This window comes from Lutra lutra, chromosome 9 (assembly GCF_902655055.1).
Source record: "Lutra lutra chromosome 9, mLutLut1.2, whole genome shotgun sequence".
NCBI classification, from domain to species: Eukaryota; Metazoa; Chordata; class Mammalia; order Carnivora; family Mustelidae; genus Lutra; species Lutra lutra.
Window position 1 is genome coordinate 105,489,226 of NC_062286.1, and position 18,611 is coordinate 105,507,836.

The 18,611-nt window shown below is 40.7% G+C and overlaps 1 protein-coding gene across 1 annotated transcript in view; it reads right to left on the bottom strand.

The window, feature by feature from the left end:
* Positions 1-17,886, bottom strand: part of SPTLC3 (serine palmitoyltransferase long chain base subunit 3) — a 136,973-nt gene extending 119,087 nt beyond the window's left edge. The window contains exon 1 of the mRNA XM_047746890.1: positions 17,457-17,886. Coding sequence (XP_047602846.1) covers positions 17,457-17,573 — 117 coding nt within the window. The 5' untranslated portion in view covers positions 17,574-17,886. The remainder of the gene's footprint in view (positions 1-17,456) is intronic.
* Between the last annotated feature and the right edge of the window lie 725 nt (positions 17,887-18,611).

Sequence of the window (18,611 nt, forward strand, 5' to 3'; positions counted from 1 at the left end):
AACTGATTAGAAGCAAGTGTTCATGATAGTAAGTGTTTGAAAATGATAAAGGGCTCAAGAAAAGGCACTTTACATATGCTATATAACATAACAATAGGAAGACAAAGGCAAACAATTTTAAAAGAAAGATTTATGGGAAGTTGTGCTAGCGTTGCTGTCTGACCAGGGACAGGTAAGGTAGAAATTAACATTTTTCAAGGCTTTTAGAATCTCATAGATTTTTGTTTTTTAATTCACTAAGACTGACCCCTAAAGCTGTTCTTCTGAGTAAGTTTAATACCAAAAATAGCTCTCTTCTTCTTGTGAATTATACCACTGAAGGAAAGATGCCTTGGTTATTTTCACTTCCCACGTGTTCTTGGTAGGAGCAGTTGATGGAGTTATGTGCTGAATAAGGGCTGGATTAATGTGTGCTGCAGCCAGTCCTTTGAGACCTCTTGGAACTTTAGAGTCAGAATGTCTGAGACTGTTGTTCAGCTCTGTCCCCATCATCCATGTGGCTTTGGCCTCGTTCTTTTTTTTTTTTTAATCTTTTTATTTTTTTTATAAACATATAATGTATTATTAGCCCCAGGGGTACAGGTCTGTGAATCACCAGGTTTACACACTTCACAGCACTCACCATAGCACATACCCTCCCCAGTGTCCATAACCCCACCCCCCTCTCCCTACCTCCCTCCCCTCAGCCACCCTCAGTTTGTTTTGTGACATTAAGCCATCTCTTATGGTTTGTCTCCCTGCCAATCCCATCTTGTTTCATTTATTCTTTTCCTGCCCCGCAAGTCCCCCACATTGCATCTCCACTTCCTCATATCAAGGAGATCATATGATAGTTGTCTTTCTCCAATTGACTTACTTCACTAAGCATGATACCCTCTAGTTCCATCCACGTCATCGCAAATGGCAAGATTTCATTTCTTTTGATTGGCCTCATTATTTTTCTAAGCCCCGGTTTTTTCATCCCTAAAATGGACCAATAACAGTCATTCTCTCTGTTGTATGAGTCCAGTAAGATCCTGGATATAGGCTGATGGTACAGTTATAAGGATCTGGGTACTTGATGCTGAGAGTTGAAAGGGCAAAGAATTGTTAAGTTTTTAAGAAATCATTGTCTTAATTTTGGGTTCCCCAGAAGCAGACCCTGAGGAAAAGACTCAAATGTGAGTTGTTTATCTAGAAAGTGACCCCAGGAAGCACTGGTAGAGAGGGAGAATGAGGTAAGGAAGGGAAGGAAACCAGGGAAGTGTGTGCTGTCAAGTCATTTACTACTGCGGGCAACTGACCCTCCCTTCCAGATGGGGAAACTGAGGCACAAAGGGATTATACCACTTGCTCAAGATCACAGAGCTACCAATGTGAAGCTGGAATTCAAGTCTACACAGGGCCAACGGTGACATTAGGAGTCAGATGATCATAGTTCCACTACTTACTAGCCATGTGAGTGACTGTCTGACCTTTTCAAACCTTGGATCCTTATGTGTGAAATTCGAAAACCCTTGGTGAGGATAAACAATACTATTTCAAAAAGCATAAAATCATGTCGTTGCAATCATTCACTCTAATTAATATTGATTTTTCTGACATGCTGTTCTCAGATATGCAAAAAAAAAAAAAGCTTTCCACATGTGGCTTTTATTTTGGGAAATAAGAAAGGAGATGCTTTACTTCTTACAGGAGACAAATGCAATTTTCAGATTTTAATTTCGAAAGGGAAAGCTAATGAATTTGAAATAACAGATACCACTTTGAGTCTTTGGATATTGTGGTCCCTAGCTATTTGCTTTGACCCTATGTGGCTGGGGAGGGGGTCTTCACACTGGTGTGACCTTGGAGGTAATCAGTTAGCTTTGTTGACCTTCATTCCTCCATCTGTAAGAAGACAAAGGATGGAGTGGAATTGTAGGGATTTCTAAACTGAAGTCTCCTTCTTCCAGATGGATTATACTAAGGCCAAAAAAGGAAAATGGCTCTTAATCCCTTTGGAATTCTATGTGTGCAACAGGGAAGTTTCTCTAGACAAACCTTTTGTTGATCCTTCTTTTAACTCAGGAGATGCCAATTTACACATTACTCACTTCTTTTTGAAGCCCACATGCATCTTGCTAGTTCAAATGGAAGAATGAACATAGGGGTCATATCATTTCCAGGCATGAATGGACTAGCCAGGGGACATATAGATCCAAGCTCAACAGATAAGAATGCTTTCAAATTCAAAGAAACATACAGAAATGCAAACTCATTAGCTTATGCATGTACAAGTAGTTTGAATACATGCAGGCAGTACTATCCTGAACGAAAAAGAACCAGATACACGTAACAGAATATCCAACATGAAGAACAAAGGTATTTTTCAGATTCCAAGTCTTTTGAGAGGCAATAGGCCTCCACAGGACCAGACAGAGGGGCACCAGAAGCAACTAGGTAACATCTATTAACGTGACTTCATGGGCCTCGGATCAACAGTGTCCACCTTCTCAGAAGACACCCACCCCAAATTTTGTCCTTAAAAACCCTGACTTGTGCATCACTGGGGAGTTTGGGATTTTTGAGCATTAGCTCCCTGTTCTCCTGGGTGACATCACCCAATAAATAGCCCATCTTCCTTCACAGCCAAAGCTCTGTGTCAGTTTTTCTTGGCTTGCTGCATGCCGGGTAGATGAACTCTCATTTGGTTTGGTTATTACACTGTGTCCAGAGATTGAACTCTCTGATGTTAAGTGGAGAGCTTTATAAGATCTTTCCAGAGTCAAAACTATATTATGAAACTTTTCCTGATAAGAACATCAAAAGGCAATGTAGGTCAAAATTTACTGAGTGGTGGAATTCAGATTTGTGCATTTTATTATATGTAGATTTTACCTTAAGAGAAGGGGAAAGAAAAGAACTGTAGACAACTATTGAAACCACATGATATTCATGCAGAAAGATTTGGGGTGAAGTGTACTGATTCTACAACTTTCTTTGGAATGCATAAAACAGAAGGATTGATTAGTGGATAAAAGAATGGATAAATGGTAGGGGCGCCTGGGTGGCTCAGTGGGTTAAAGCCTCTGCCTTCGGCTCAGGTCATGATCTCAGGGTCCTGGGATCGAGCCCCACATCGGGCTCTCTGCTCCGTGGGGAGCCTGCTTCCTCCTCTCTCTCTGCCTGCCCCTCTGCCTCCTTGTGATTTCTGTCTGTCAAATAAATAAATAAATCTTAAAAAAAAAAATGGATAAATGGATAGATATGTAATAAAATAAAAATAGTAAAATGTTAATTGGAGAATCTAGGTGATAGGTATATGAATATTTACTATAGAGCTGCTTTAATTTTTATGTGATTTTGCAAATATTCACAATAAGACATTTGAGAAAAAGATTTTTTTTTCCTAGTGATAAAAACATAGAACTTGGGCCCAGCCCAGCACTACTAACTAGAAGTTTACTCTTAGGCAAATTTACTTAATTTTTATATCTTTAGTTGACTCATCTAAGAAATGGGATAGAGTAAGAGTATCAAACTCACATAGTTGTTATGAGGAACAATGAGTTAGTAGTAATTGTAAGGTCTTAGCATGTTGTGTGATGTAAACATTTGTTAAATGATATTTTAAAAATCATTTTATATACAGGGACATTCATGGGAGAACAGATTGTACTGACTTTATTTGGACATTCAACCCTAAGAATGCAGAGTTTTATTAAAACCAGATGACAGGCTTATATACCCTGAGGTATGTGTCATTTTCTCTCTAATCCAGGTATGTTTCATCTCCTACTAAGAAACAGGAATCATCAGGATGGGTCAGTGATATTTAATTTCTATTTTCCTTTACTTCAAAAAGTTCCACTTGCTTAAAGCATGTTCCCTGACCCCATACCTAGAGTATATATAATATCTGGATAGCAGTATAAAAGCGTGTAGTTACCTGGTCTTAAAAATTAATCTAGTGGTTTGGTAATGTTTAAAAAGAGGACAGTGAAGAGTGGCCATATTCTCCAACAAAGGTTAGGAGCCCTATAATTTAATCAGTAAGAGGTTTTACACTTTGAAATTTACAAAGAAGCCTGTATATCACATTAAGTGGGGCTTTCCCCATATTTTAAAGAACGAGGCATATGGAAAGCAAATGGCAATTTATTTTTTTTTTAAAGATTTTATTTATTTATTTGACAGAGATCGCAAGTAGGCAGAGAGGAAGGCAGAGAGAGAGGAAGGGAAGCAGGCTCCCTGCTGAGCAGAGAGCTCGATGTGGGGCTCCATCCCAGGATCCTGAGATCATGACCTGAGCCAAAGGCAGAGGCTTTAACCCACTGAGCCACCCAGGCACCCCGCAAATGGCAATTTAAATAGCAAACAAAATAAACTGAAATGGAATTCTTACAAAAAATGGATTAACACAAATAGGTGGTCTTTGTTCATTCTACAGATATTATCGAGCACCTACTATGTACAGGCTCTGGTCTAGGTGCTGGGGATTCAGCTGTAAATAAGACAGAAATCCCTGCCCACATGGTGCTTATATTCTAGAGGATGAAGCAGGCAAGAGATTGGAAATCAGTTTGTGTGTGTGTATGTGTATATGTGTACATAATGTTAAGGACAAATGAAAACAATCAGGAAGGGAAAGGAATTGCAATTTTTGATAGGGTTGTTAGCTTGTATCTCACAGAGACAGTAACATTTGAGTGATGACTTGAGAGCAGGAAGGGTGCAGGTATGAGGACATCTAGGAAGTACATACAGGAGAGGAAGTGTGAATGTCCCCAGATGGGAGGATGTGTACCGCCTGCTTGCTCTAGTGTTGCTGAAACAGATTAAGCACTGGGAAAAAGAGCAGGACATGAGTCGAAGAGGACAAAGCCATGGGGCCTTATTAGATCATTGTAAGGATTTTGTTTTTGAGTAAAACGGGAGCCATGGAAGGATTTGGTCAGAAGAGTGACATCTCTGGATTCCATTTCAACGAGATCCCTCTAGCTGTTCTGTTGAAAACAGTCTTTCTGGTGATGGTAGATGGGAAGGCAGAGGTAAAGCAGGATATGGTGGTTTTAAAATTTGTCTATGAATTCTTTGATATTCTTCCCATTAGGAAATTGGGGTAAGGGAAGGCCCCTTTCCCCTTGAACCATGTGGGCTCACTTGTCACTATCTCAAACTATAGAGTAGGGTAGAAGTGAAGCTGACCTCTGAGGCTAGGTCACAAAAGGCCATGAGATTTCTACTCCATTTGCTAGAAAACACTTTTAAAGACCTTCTGCTAGAGAGGCCACATTGGTAATTCCTACTTGTCTTTTCTTTCAGCCATTCCAACCTTGATGCCAGACATGGGAGTGAGGAAGCCATTTTGGAGACAGATCCTTCTGGCCCAGCTTTTCCATATCTAGCCAACAGAGTCATCCCAGTTGAGGCCCCAGATATCATGGAACAGAACAGGAACTGTCCTGATGTGTCTTTTCTGAATTCCTGACCATCAGGATCTATGAGCATAATAAAATGATTATTGTTTAATGCCACTATGTGTTGGGATAGTTGGTTATGCCAGCAATAGGTACCTGGAACACAGAGAGAAGAGGTGAACCTCCTGTAACAATCCAGGTGAGATGTAATGTTGGCTGAGACTGGGATGGTTGCTGTGTGAAGGTGAGAAATAGATTCTGGATATACTGTGGAAGTAGGATCATGAATATGCTGACTGACTGAATGTCAAAGTAAGGTGCAGAGCTGGGACTCAAAAAACCAGCTCTATGTGGTATTGAATATTGGTCTTTCTGCTATCCATTCCTCCTTAAGTGATTTCCTGGGAAATCCTGAGGGTTGCTGGGGTGTGAAAAGCCACCAGAAAAGAAAATACCTTTTAACTTTGAGTTCAGTTTTACTCAAGGTTTTAAGTGGAGGATTTAAAAGTAGTTTTATAGTAAAAGAAATATGACTACATTGTATAGTTTCAGAAGGCAAAATTCTAACATAAATTTTCCAAATAAATAAATAAATAAATAACACATGTAGGGCTTGTCACCTGAATGGCTCTGAGTTAAGTATGTTTTTCTTCCTGGTGAATCAACTTGTGAATCCTTTACCCTATCTTCTCTGGAGAGGCTGACTTGCTGGTTTTTCTGGTTGGGTTGTGAGAGCAGATGTAGCCTAATTAGTAAAGGCACTCCAGAGCTAAGGTTCTTAACCTGGGGATGTGAGAAAATCAGGGTTGGCATGAATTCTCTACATGGAAAGCCCTGTGATTCATGGACACACTCATCTTTCCATAGGAAGTATCTATCACCTTCTCAAGAGGATCCTTGACTTCTAAGAGGCTAAGCCCCACAAGGCAGATAAAGAACAGTCAGGTAAAACTTGTAGTTACGAGGATGATCATGACTTGCACAAAGCCTTTTTTAAGGCAACTTTTGAAGGCCCAGTTATAGCTTATATAGAGAACAGTAACAGTGACCAGGCCTTATGATTGCATTATCTAATGCAAGGTTTGTATGTCACTTCCTATGAAGCTTGAAGATGAGATTTGACCAATAAAATATTGTCAGTTCTAGGACATTTCAACAAATGGGACCTAATATTTGGTTGGGGAATTCAAGTATGTGTGGTTGGTCATACTTTTTCCTCAGACTTATACATTTTAGGATCAAATGTTAATATAAAAACTCAAGAAAATGAAGATGTGAGACTCATCTATTGCTTTCTAAAAATATAAAGTCTAAGTTAAGAAGACCCAAATTCCCTGAGCAATTTTCAAATAAAATATTTCAATTAACGACCTCTCAGTTTTCCCATCCTATATGCTTATAGCTCAGAGGTTACAGATTTGTGGCTGGTAGCAATGTATCCTTGAAATCCACACTATTTGGATTTTTAAAGATTAGATGCCAATACTTAAAAATCAGGATAGTTTTCTCTCTGGCACCTCTTCCTACCCCATTTGGATTTCCAGCTTCTTTTGAAAATCATAAGGTCTGTCACCCAATATAGTAAAACTCTTGAAGCTGCAATATTCAGATTGGCAGTATGATGAATAAAGTAGATTGTGGAGAACGATTTTGAATACTTCTCAGAGCTATGCTTACAGTGTTGTTGTGTTTTTTTAAAATGGTTAGTCTAATTTAATTTGTTTCTAATTTGGCGGCAACAGCTCCTTCTCACATGAATTTATGGGTTGGTATACTTCAGAATTCCAGAAAAACTACATTAGTTCAGGTCCACTGAGACAAATGCGACAATACGTAATAAAAAGATTAAGTGTATTTAGCAGTGCCTGGGTGGCTCAGTGGGTTAAAGCCTCTGCCTTCGGCTCAGGTCATGATCCCAAGGTCCTGGGATCGAGCCCCACATCGGGCCCTCTGCTCAGCAGGAAGCCTGCTTCCTCCTCTCTCTCTGCCTGCCTCTCTGCCTACTTGTGATCTCTGTGAAATAAATAATTCTATAAAAAAAAAGATTAAGTGTTTTAAAAATAAATGTAGTTGATTTCTTGCAAGTAATTAGGATAATATCAATCTAACTTTAGCAGTACTTCCAAAGGGAAAGTTGTTCTAGGAAACTTAAATAAATAGATAAAATTAGTATTTAATTGGTTGATATTAAATATATTAACTAAAAATATGTATTCTTTCAATTAATAAAAACATCTGCACCTGAACACACATATACTTCTGAGTCAGCTCTTTCTTCATAGATAATGCACTGAATTATAGCCTCCTCCGGTTGAATAATTACACATCAAATTTGATAGCATTCAAATGATGGTGTTTTTGCACTGGTAATAATTTGCGTTTCTCATATTTGGTATTTGGATATACCCGCCAGACCCTCATCTTAAAGCATACTGTCCTTATTTCAAAACACAAGCAAAACAAAATAGAAGTGTACAGCTTTGGGAAAGACATCTTTGCCATAGGTTAAATGCAAATGGATGGCCCAAACAAACTCTTCCCTCAAAATGCAAATGTTAGCACTAAAAATGGTTATTAAGTGAGATTGCAAAGGGATTTTTCTGGGCATTTCAAAGAAAGAGATTATCCACCCGCTCCTTTATCTCCTGCAGTTTAACAAACCATAGGAACCGTTAGAACATCGTTTGTTTGCTCAGGAGTCTATAATTTGAGCAGGGCTCAGTGGGGACAACACATCTCTACTGCATGAAGTATCAATAGAAGCAGATAGACACCAGGGCTGGAGGACCTACTTCCGAGATAGCTTACTCACACAGTCTACATTGGTGCTGCATCTTAGCCAGGGGCACAGCAAGGACATACCTGGGATTCTCTTTGGGACTGCTTGGGCTTTCTCCAAGCATGGTGGCTGGGTTCCAAGAGGGAGTGTTCTCAGATGACTAGGTTCAAGCTACAAGGCTTCCTGTCACTTAGTATCAGAAGTTCCAGATTATCCCCTCTGTCTCATGTTGTTGGCCAAGTAAGTCATTAGGTCCAGCCCAGATTCAAAGGGAGTGGAATAGATTCCATCTCTCAATGGCAATACCCCAAAGAATTTGCACACTATCCTTCATATATCACATCACATGTCCAAGATGTCACTATAACCAGGAAATCTTGTGCTAATTTAACTGCCTATTCAGGGTGGCCATGTGCCCTTAAAGAAGCTTCTAAAAACTGAGTATCTCCAGAGCTACATCTGGGACTCAGTCTGAGTCCATATAACTTAGAGTTATGTGGGTCTATTTTCTTTAAGTTCGGAGTTGTTTAAAGTGAAGAGTGGGGTGGGGGATGGCCAGTGCTTCGATGTAGTTTGTCCACGAGTGGACTGTGTTTTGTATTGAAAGCTCTGGTATGTGACAGTTTGGTGCTAAGCTAAATTTTCATTAAGAACAATAAAGAGGGGCGCCTGGGTGACTCAGTGGGTTAAAGCCTCTGCCTTCGCCTCAGGTCATGATCCCAGGGTCCTGGGATTGAGCCCCGCATCAGGCTCTCTGCTCAGCGGGGAGCCTGCTTCCCCCTCTCTCTCTGCCTGCCTCTCTGCCTACTTGTGATCGATCTCTCTCTCTCTCTCTCTGTCAAATAAATAAATTAATTAATTTAAAAAAAAGAACAATAAAGAAAGCAAAATAATCCACAATACCTTTAACCCACACTGAGTCTGCCCTTCAAGGCTGAGTTCAGTTTGCCCCTTCCCTGTGGAAGATGGTATGAATCCTATTTCTATTAATATCTTGTGGTTAGAGAAGCAGTGTAGACTAAGGACCTTGGTTCTAGAATTAGACAAACCTAGTTTCCAAACCCAGAGTTGATACTTGTGAGCTGAGGACTATGGTTAACTTACTTAAACTTTCTGTTCCTTCTATCAGACCTCTATGATGAGTCTGATAGGGCTGCCTGGGTGGCTCAGTAGGTTAAGCATATGACTTGATCTCAGCTCAAGTCATGATCTCAGGGTCATGGGAGGGAGTCCTCCTGGGCTCCAAGCTCAGTGAGGAGTCTCCTTGCCCTCCCATTCCCACCTTTCCCATCCCTGTGTGCGATCTCTCTCTATCTCAAATAAATAAATACATAAAATCATAAAATAAAATAAAATAGGTCTGATAATAAGAGTATCTACCTCAGAGGAATGTTGCAGATGATGAATTCAAAGTACTTAGAATGCCTGGCATTTAGAAAGATTCAATACATGTTGGAGATTATTATAGTTATTATTTTCTTGATTACCTCCCAAGGTTCTTAACTACAGGCCAACATGTATTAGGAGTGGGAGCATGATAATCTAAACTATTTGTGGTCACAATGAAAGCATAAGACTCTTTCTTTTCTTTGATAACTCAGGCAACTGGAATTATTTTCAGTTCTTAAAGTAAAGGTTTCTAGGCTTAGTTTTAATTGAAAGCAGATAATATCATGGGGTCTAGGGCAAAGTGTTGGAGTAAAAAGAAATTGGCTAAGGGGTAAGATGTAGAGTTTATGTCCCAGTTTTCTTCTAGCTGTGTGACCTTGGGAACTTATTTATGTTATCAGAGCCTCAATTTCCTCATCTATACAAACATGGCTCATAATATCCATTTGGCAGTATTGTTATGATAATTAAATGAGGCAAATTTTATAAAAGGACTTGGTAGGGAGCAATTACCAATAATGTTATTTATTGACCTTACTATTGTAATTGAAGTGATCAAAATAATTAGATTATACCAATTAAGTTTCAACTTGCCTTTTTTTTTTTTTTTAAAGATTTTATTTGTTTATTTGACAGAGATAGAGATCACAAGTAGGCAGAGCAGCAGGCAGAGAGAGAGGGGGGAATGCAGGCTCCCCACTGAGCAGAGAGCCTGACACGGGGCTCAATCCCAGGATCCTGAGACCATGACCTGAGCTGAAGGCAGAGGCTTAACCCACTGAGCCACCCAGGCACCCCTCAACTTGCTTTTATATCATACAGACACAACATGAAATACAATCTTTTCTTTCCCTTCTCATGGAAAACTGATCCTACTATATTACTTTCCTTCCCTGTTCTCACTTCCCTGATCTTTTCCCATTTCTTACCTTTTGTATTTCCACTTGGACTTTCTTCATATCGTTCCCTATATTTTTTGCTTTGGTTTTGTACATTTTTTTGTATTGGTTTCTGAAAGTTTATATATATATATAAAACATCTCATGATATGAATTGCAAACATTTTTCCTAGTCTGTAATTTACCTTCTGATTATTTTATGGTGTTATTTTTGTTTTCTTGCCATGCAGAAAGAAATATTTGATTTTTTAAAAGATTTTATTTATTTATTTGACATACAGAGATCACAAGTAGGCAGAGAGAGAAGCAGAGAGAGAGGAGGAAGCAGGATCCCCACCGAGTGGAGAGCCCGACATGGGGCTCGATCCCAGGACCCCGGTTTCATGACCTGAGCCGAAGGTAGAGGTTTCAACCCACTGAGCCACCCAGGTGCCCCAAGAAATATTTGATTTTTATGTCATCAAATTTTCAATGTTTTTTTAATGGCTCCTATTATAGTTTCTACATGCAACTATTATTAGAAATTTATATTTTAGCACTATTATGGATTAATTTTAACAATTAATACAATATTTATCTGTGTGTTCCATGTGCTACTATAAAACTATTCTAATTCTTACACTGCATAACATGGTTTATTAAGTGGTAGTGCTGGTTCCCTCTCAATATAATTCTTTTTCATAAACTTGCTCTTTATTCTTGTTTGTTAATTTTTCCACATTATTTTTAAAAGTCATTCCATCTGGCTCAAAAAAATGATGTTATTTATTGGGCTCAATGAAATTTATGGATTAATTTAGGCAGAATTAACATAGTTTTTATCTTGAGTCTTCCTATCCATGAAGATTGTATGCCTTTACACTTATTCCAGTTTGTTTTTATGTCCCTCAGCAGCATTTAAATGCTGCTCTTCAAAACTGATTTTCTCTTCAAATTGATTTTTCACTTCTTACATTCATTCCCAAGTAAAACATGTTTCTGATGTTAGCATAAATGGAGCTTTTATTTCAATTACTTTTTCCAATTGATTTTTATTCATTGTTCTTTATGTTTTTTTTCCCATACAGAGTTTTAGATTTTTATGTAGATAAAGTCCACCACATTTTTCTTCACGATTTCTACTTTTTCAGTTTCTTTGAATGCAAAAGGAGAAAATCATGTTAATGATATTTAACCCTGACGTACTGCTTTTGTTTTCTCCATTGCCAGCTACAGTAGTAGGAGGTTCTGTTTATGTTGCTTAATAGCATAATCTAGTCTTCCATAATGACTAGTCCATTAGGCCAAAGATAATCCACAATGCCATGTTCTAAAAGTCACCAGAGATAAAACCCACACAGCCTGAGAAAACCACATTTGATCATGTTGATTCTCTTCTCAAAACTCCCTCATTACAAATATATATGGTTATACACTTTTGTTGCTATCCAGATCTCCTGGCATTCTAATGATTTCTTACTACAAGCACCTATAACTCAGTTTGAGGTCTATCTCTGGTCCTATGTAGTCAGGCTAGGAGTGCTCTATTGTTAATGTTCCTGGGAGACTCCCTCAACTGATGAAGGACAGGTGTTAGTTACATATACCTCTTTTTCTTGTGACTTAGTCGGAATAACTTTGAGGCACATTCTACACCATTATCGAGTTGCTTGCCCCTGCCCCCACTAAATAAAAGAAAATCTGAGCCCTAGTTGCCAACAGTGGTAACCTGTTCATGAATGTATTGACTTCCTTTTCTTCTGTGTCTCACTTCTCCATTTCCTTAATACTTGGGTTCACCTCCCAAATAAGTTTCTTGTCTCAAATCCTTATGTCTGAGTCTGTTTCTTGGGGGAATGTAAACTAAGAAAAAGGTATTTTATGAGCTTATTTACCTACTTTTACAGGCTTATTACCTGCTTATCTCCATTAAACATCCAAAACTTAGTCCCATTTACTCAACACCCAATGACCAAACACATCATGCCTTGATGTTTTGTATCTAAGAGTGTTTCCTTCTGTTTAGGATGCCTTTCCATGACCTGTGCCTGGTTACTCTGCCTTTAAAAGTCAGGCCAAGAGTGACTTCTTTACCTTCCTATCCTGGGTCAGATGCCCCCTTCCTTCTGTGTATTTCCAAACATGGTTCATAGATCTCTGCTGTGATGGACTGTTTCCAAAGATGGTCACAATAGTTCCTCTGATCCCTCACAACATTTTGTAATGTGACTTTGCAAGCTTGCTTCATTAAGAAGCAGAGCCCATTTCTCTTCCCCTTGCATCTTGTGACTAACTTTGACAACAGAATGAGGTAGAAGTGAACCTAAGCCTTAAGAGGAGTGTGGTTTCCATTTTCACTCTCTTGGAAGCTAGCCTTCATTTAAAGAAGCTCGAGCTACTCTATTGATACTGAAAGACCACATGGTAAGGGTATCCCTGTGAAGGAGATACAAGGTTCCCCAGACAACAGCCAGCACCAACGTCTCAGTGGGTCTATACAGGATGCTCATTAAACATCATATGGAGCACAGACGGCCATCCCTACCAAGACTTGCCTGAATTCATAGCCCACAGAAATAATCAGCAACTGTTTAAAACTATTGAGTTTGGGGGGTATTGGAGTAGTTGTTATATAGTAATAAATAATTGCAACACCTATTATAGAACTTGTCATTAAATATTATAGTTATTTATTTACTTATCTGCCACTTTGATGAGCTACTATTAATAAAGACAGAATATTTTCATCTGAATGGCTATAGCATCTGACATATGAGAATGCTTTAGAATGATGAACCTGTGAAAAAATGAGACTCTTTAAGGAGATCTCAGAGAAACATTGTCATGTTGAGGATATGTTAAAGGAAATGAGAACCAAAACACAAAAGCTAGTAGAAAATGATTGTAGGAGGAAAGAGTGGATGAGCATTCAGAGCAATTGCAAGGAATCTCCAAAACTTGTAGTTTACGAGTTCTCTTTATAATTGGTGAGATTATTGACCACTGTCTCCATCAGTGTGCAGCTTAGACGATCCCCACAGACATGAATATTTGGTATGGATGGAGGTGTAACAAGGGCCTGTCAGGTAGCGACCACTGTGTGCAATTAAACTGTAAGTCATGGTTCTCACTGTCCAGAAGTTTATACTGTAACAGAGAAGCAGATGTACCAGGACATTGTAGGCTTCAGAAGGATATGAAAAAGTAAGGAGAACAGAGGCTCATATTCAATGGTTACAGAGCTAGGAAGGATTTCCAAAAATCTGCCTATTCTTTCCCCTTCAGGGAACATTTATTGAGTACCAACTGGGCATGGCCCTTTCTCTTATGCTGAAGCTTCACCAAATTGAGAAAAGTGTCTCAAATGTTCTGCACTCTGTCATGCCTCACAGCCTTTGCTTTTTCCCCCCTTCCTTTCTGGAATGATTTATGACCTCTGCTCCCCTGCCCCTCACCTAGCAATGCTTACATTCATCTCTGGGGTCCCTCTCTCTTCTTTTCTTTATTTGGCCCCCAGGAATAAATGCCTTATTTGCTTTGCCATTTCAAATGTCTCCAAATTCAGTCTGAGTCCTCTCTGTTCTACAAAGCCATCATGGGCCACCCCAACCTGGGGCTTCTTAGAATATAGTAGAGAGGGAACTGGCTTTGGAGCAATATGGATTTGGGTTCAAATCCTGGCTCTGGGGCCTGTAACTCTGCACAGGTTCCTTAATCTCTTATGTTTTTTTATCTGTAAATTGGACATGATGCTCCCACTTCACGGGGTTGGAATGAGAGCCCAGGAGATTGTTACGTAAAGGTTTAGTTGAGTCCTGGTATATAGCATCTCACTGATATAGGCCATTGTTTTCCTTCTCTCTGAACTTCTGGTATTTATTATCTGTACCACGCATTTGTCCTTAAATCATAGTTGCTTTGTGACAGCTCTTGTCCTGTACCATCATTTAACTTAATGCATTTATTGCTCAATTTGCATATAAACTTTTTCCTAATAGCTAAATAGTCCTATTTTGTACATCTTTATATGTCCCAGGGAAGAGATTCTTAATAAATATTGGTGCGTGAACAAATAAATGGTAGAATGAGCAACTACCTCTCAGGTCTGTCTATACTACATTTTGTAAAGTACAACATTCAGGGTCAAAATCTCAGCGAATTAGAATACTCTAATGTCGGGACATTTTTGTTTTCTAGGGAAGGAGTGATTAGGGAGAAGTTCAACAGTTTTCCTTGATCCTACAGGATCAGGGTAACAAGGGGGAAATGCAGACCCCATTCCATGAAAAGGTAACTTGGAGGCGATGCAGTGTTTAGAACAAAGAAGACACTGGGACTACCTCCCCAGCTTCAGGCTTTCTTAATATGAATGTATAGCCAGGTCAGGATTAATGAGTGGGATTGAAAAAGCAATTATGTGACTAGTAATCCCCAGTTAATTTTATGGGTATTAAGTAAATAGGAAATAACAAGTTTGAGTTAAGATATTAAGGACCCTTCCATCATGTATATGGATATGCTCATGAGCAGAGAGAATAAATCCTTTAGGACAAGAGTGTTCTGTTACTGACTGAGGCTCCATCTGTCAGAAGTCGGAGGTAGGATGACAAATTACGAGTTAACAAATAAAGAGACTTAATCAGTGATGAAAACCAAGAATCCGTGCATCCTCAGGTCATGTGGGGTTTAAAGAGAAAACAACACACAAAAGGGTCAAGCTCCAAAAAACTCCAAAAAGGAACTAGAAGTTTTCCAGAGAGAAGGAGTCCGCTCCCTTGCCCAACTTGGTATCGGGGTAGTGAGCTGGGCTCTCCCACGAGGGTGTTGAAACCAGGCTACACTGGGACAAAGAGAAGGAAACTTTAAGGAGAGTGACTAACAATGATTTGCATACTCTTTTTTGCACCAAACAACCCTTTGTTCAGAGTCCCACAGGGTCCTGTGACACATAAAAGAAACAGAGGTATTGCTGTTATGATTGCAAAGAAGCAGGAAGAGAAAGCATGAGGGGATCTTGGGAGAAGCTGGTACAATCTTCGATTCTACTTCCTACGACCTTAAGCCTGGCAGAACGTGTTGGGAAGACCACGGGCCCAGGAGATCTGTAAGCCTTTATGAATAGCTCTTGCCAACTGTCAAGGGTTTGGGTTAAGATCTGTTGGTTGAAGTTCTCTAAAGCAAAATGTACTAAAACTAGTGACGACGATCATGTAGTCAAGATGACTATCTCCTCCTCAAAGGGGAAAACAGGCCCTTGTCTGTCTTCCTGCATCAAGATCTCAGCCAGGTTTATTCTTTCTGGAAAATATTTTTCAAGTCATAACTGAGGCTTTCAGTGGAAGCCAGTTCCAACTTAGGAACACCTAAATATATCTGAACCAACAGGTTCTGGATGGCCCGTCAGAGGGAGCTCTGGAAGAGGCAACAGCTGTCCTCCTGTTTCCTTCTGCTCTGAGACAGGCCTTGATGTCCAAGGGTATTTTCTATCTTACAGGAGTACTTAGTAATGAATCTCGAGGATCTTGAGTTTCATCTTTACTTAGGAGTGGTTGTAACCATTTAGCTAAGTTTCAAGCCTCAGACACGAGAAGGTGGTTAGAAAACCAAGATAAACTAAAGAGACAGAAGAACAGCTTTGAAGGCCTTTCTGCCCAAACGAGAGGCCTCAGGGTCAGACTGGATGAGAGGGTGAGCGGTTGTGTGGCCGGTGTTTCCAGCATGTCAGGGGATAGGAGCATCTTGGGTGGTTAGCCCTCTGAATCAACACTGACAGACAGAGGGTGGATATTATTAGGATTGCCCTCTGGGGAAGATAGGGGTTGAATGTTTTCTCTTCATATCGTGATACGTTTCAGATACTCTGCTGGGTCAGTGGACCCGTCCAAGCCTAGGGTAATGCCTATTGTTAAGAGGGGAACACATTTTGGGACACCCCCCCACCCAGGCTCCAGAGTGTCCCTCCCCACCCACCTCTTCGAACTGGAAGCATAAATTCAATTCACTGAGGGCTGGGCCAGCCCCCAGCCAGCAATGCCTGTCCTGTGATCTTAGATCAATCTGACCTTCTTCCTGGGTGGGTGCTGGCTCCTTGGGGACGGATGTGTAATGCCGGACTGCACAGGTTCCCTGCCCAGCTGTGCATTTCCCAAGAGTGAAGCCACCTGTTTGGCTATGCTAATTTGCTCCTGAAGCAGGTGAGCTCACCTGTGCTGCTTTAGCAGAGGGCATTACGTGAGAAGGAGGGCACTGCCTTTTCACAGGTGCCTCGTACACCCGGGCTCCCTCTTTGAATACACTGACAACATTTCTGAAGTTTCTCCCCCTCCCCGGCACATCCCCATCCAACATTCTGTCAGCACGAAGAGCCAAGAAAGACAAAAAAGTATCAAATGGGAAAACAATGAAAAGCCTGTTTTGTTCCTGTGTGCAGCGCGAACAATAAGCCACCCTTTCTGAAGTGTCTCAGAAAGGAATGCCTGTGATGTCCTTTCAAAGAAGGGCTCTGGCCCCAAATCAAGCTGTAAGCCATGACAATACTCCACTAAACAGGGCAAAGAATTCGCCTTTCAGCCAGAGAGGCATTTCTCCTGCACTGGGGAAAAATGCTGCCCACACCACACCACTTCAGCACATTTACTATCCCTGCTCTTTTCCTTCCCAAGCCCGAGGAGGGTAGCCTGCTGTGATCCTTTGATGAACAGAAATGCAGGGGACCAGTCTGAACAGTCAGCGCTTTGACCCCCAAAATGCTCACAACAAAGCAGAAGTCTAGTAGATATGTTCGTATTGGGGGGAGTTTAAGGCTCTCGGGTCTGTGTACCCGCTCTTGTACAGAGACATGCTCCCCCTTCATCCACGGCTCAACTTTTTCCGTAGCCAAGCATTTGAAATTAGCCGAAGTGTCAAAACACATAAAACATTTCAGAGGAAGGACTTTCAGTGCGGCAGCTCCAAGCTCCAAACAGCCTCCGAGAGAAGGAGGGAGAGAGGTCCAAGTCATTCAGACTACAGGGAGTTTTCGTCTCTTACCTGGGCTTCTTTTACTATCCCATTCTTCGCGCAGTTTCCACTGGCTGAGCCGTCGCTCTGTTTCTCGTGATTGTGCAGATTCCCATTGCAAATAGCACCACCTCCAGGATTAGCCATTTGTGCGAAATGCTAGAATCCAGCAGGTTTCCTTCCAGAGGTTCTTGGCAAGCTTTGGCTTGGAAGTTGGAGAGGGGATGGGAGGAAGCACTTTGGGCTGAGCCCCTGAAGGAATCCTACCGATCAGGCTTTCCAGGAGAGCTGCAGCCTATCTTTGGGGCAGATCTTTGAAAGGAAAAACAAGTGGTTACCTTTATACTCCTCAGCTCAGAATGCAACCTTCAGGGCAACAGACCTGCTCCTGAAGCTACAAAGGAGATTGCCCATGCTGGCTCCTTGGGGGGCAAGAGGAAATCAGGAGACTGCAAAACCCCAGTGGCAAATTGCAAGGAGGCGGGCTGGGAGGTGGAGCATCTTTTAAAGACACACACACACACACACACACACACACACACACACACACACACACAGCACAGTCAAGGTCTCCTACATGTAGTCAGTTCCGAATTTACGTCTACCCCCACCCTCTCCCTCCTGTATCTAATTACAACTGCTGGCTGTAAACTGCTCTTTCTTTTTTTCTCCTGTGAAAAAAAACACTTCACAGTGGCTGCCAGGACTGCCCAGAGGAAGAGGAGAATGAGAAGTTACTGTTTCAAGGGCACACAGAGTTTGAGCTGGTTCCGTGGGTGACAGTGATGGCTGCACAACCATGTGACCATACTTCATGCCACTGAACTGTACACTTAAAAATGGTTAAAATGGGAAATTTTGTGTCATGTGGATTTTACCATAATCCAAAAATGGCCAAAAAAAAAAAAAAAAAAGTAATACTATTCAGAACCCACCTGATGTTAAAACCAGGGATATAACGAGAGGTTATCAAGGATTCCAGGAGCGCACAAATCTGGGAGACAGAAAGTTCAGTTTCTTGTGAAGTCTGCATTATCACGTGACTTTGGGAGAGCCATTTACTTTCCTTTGCCTCCGTTTCTTCAGCTAAGAAGGGAAAAACATTTTGGGTGGGCTAACGTCCAGTGGGATAGCAGGGAAAGATATGTGTGGCTTGGGTTTGTTCCTGACACAGGTGTTGTGAGG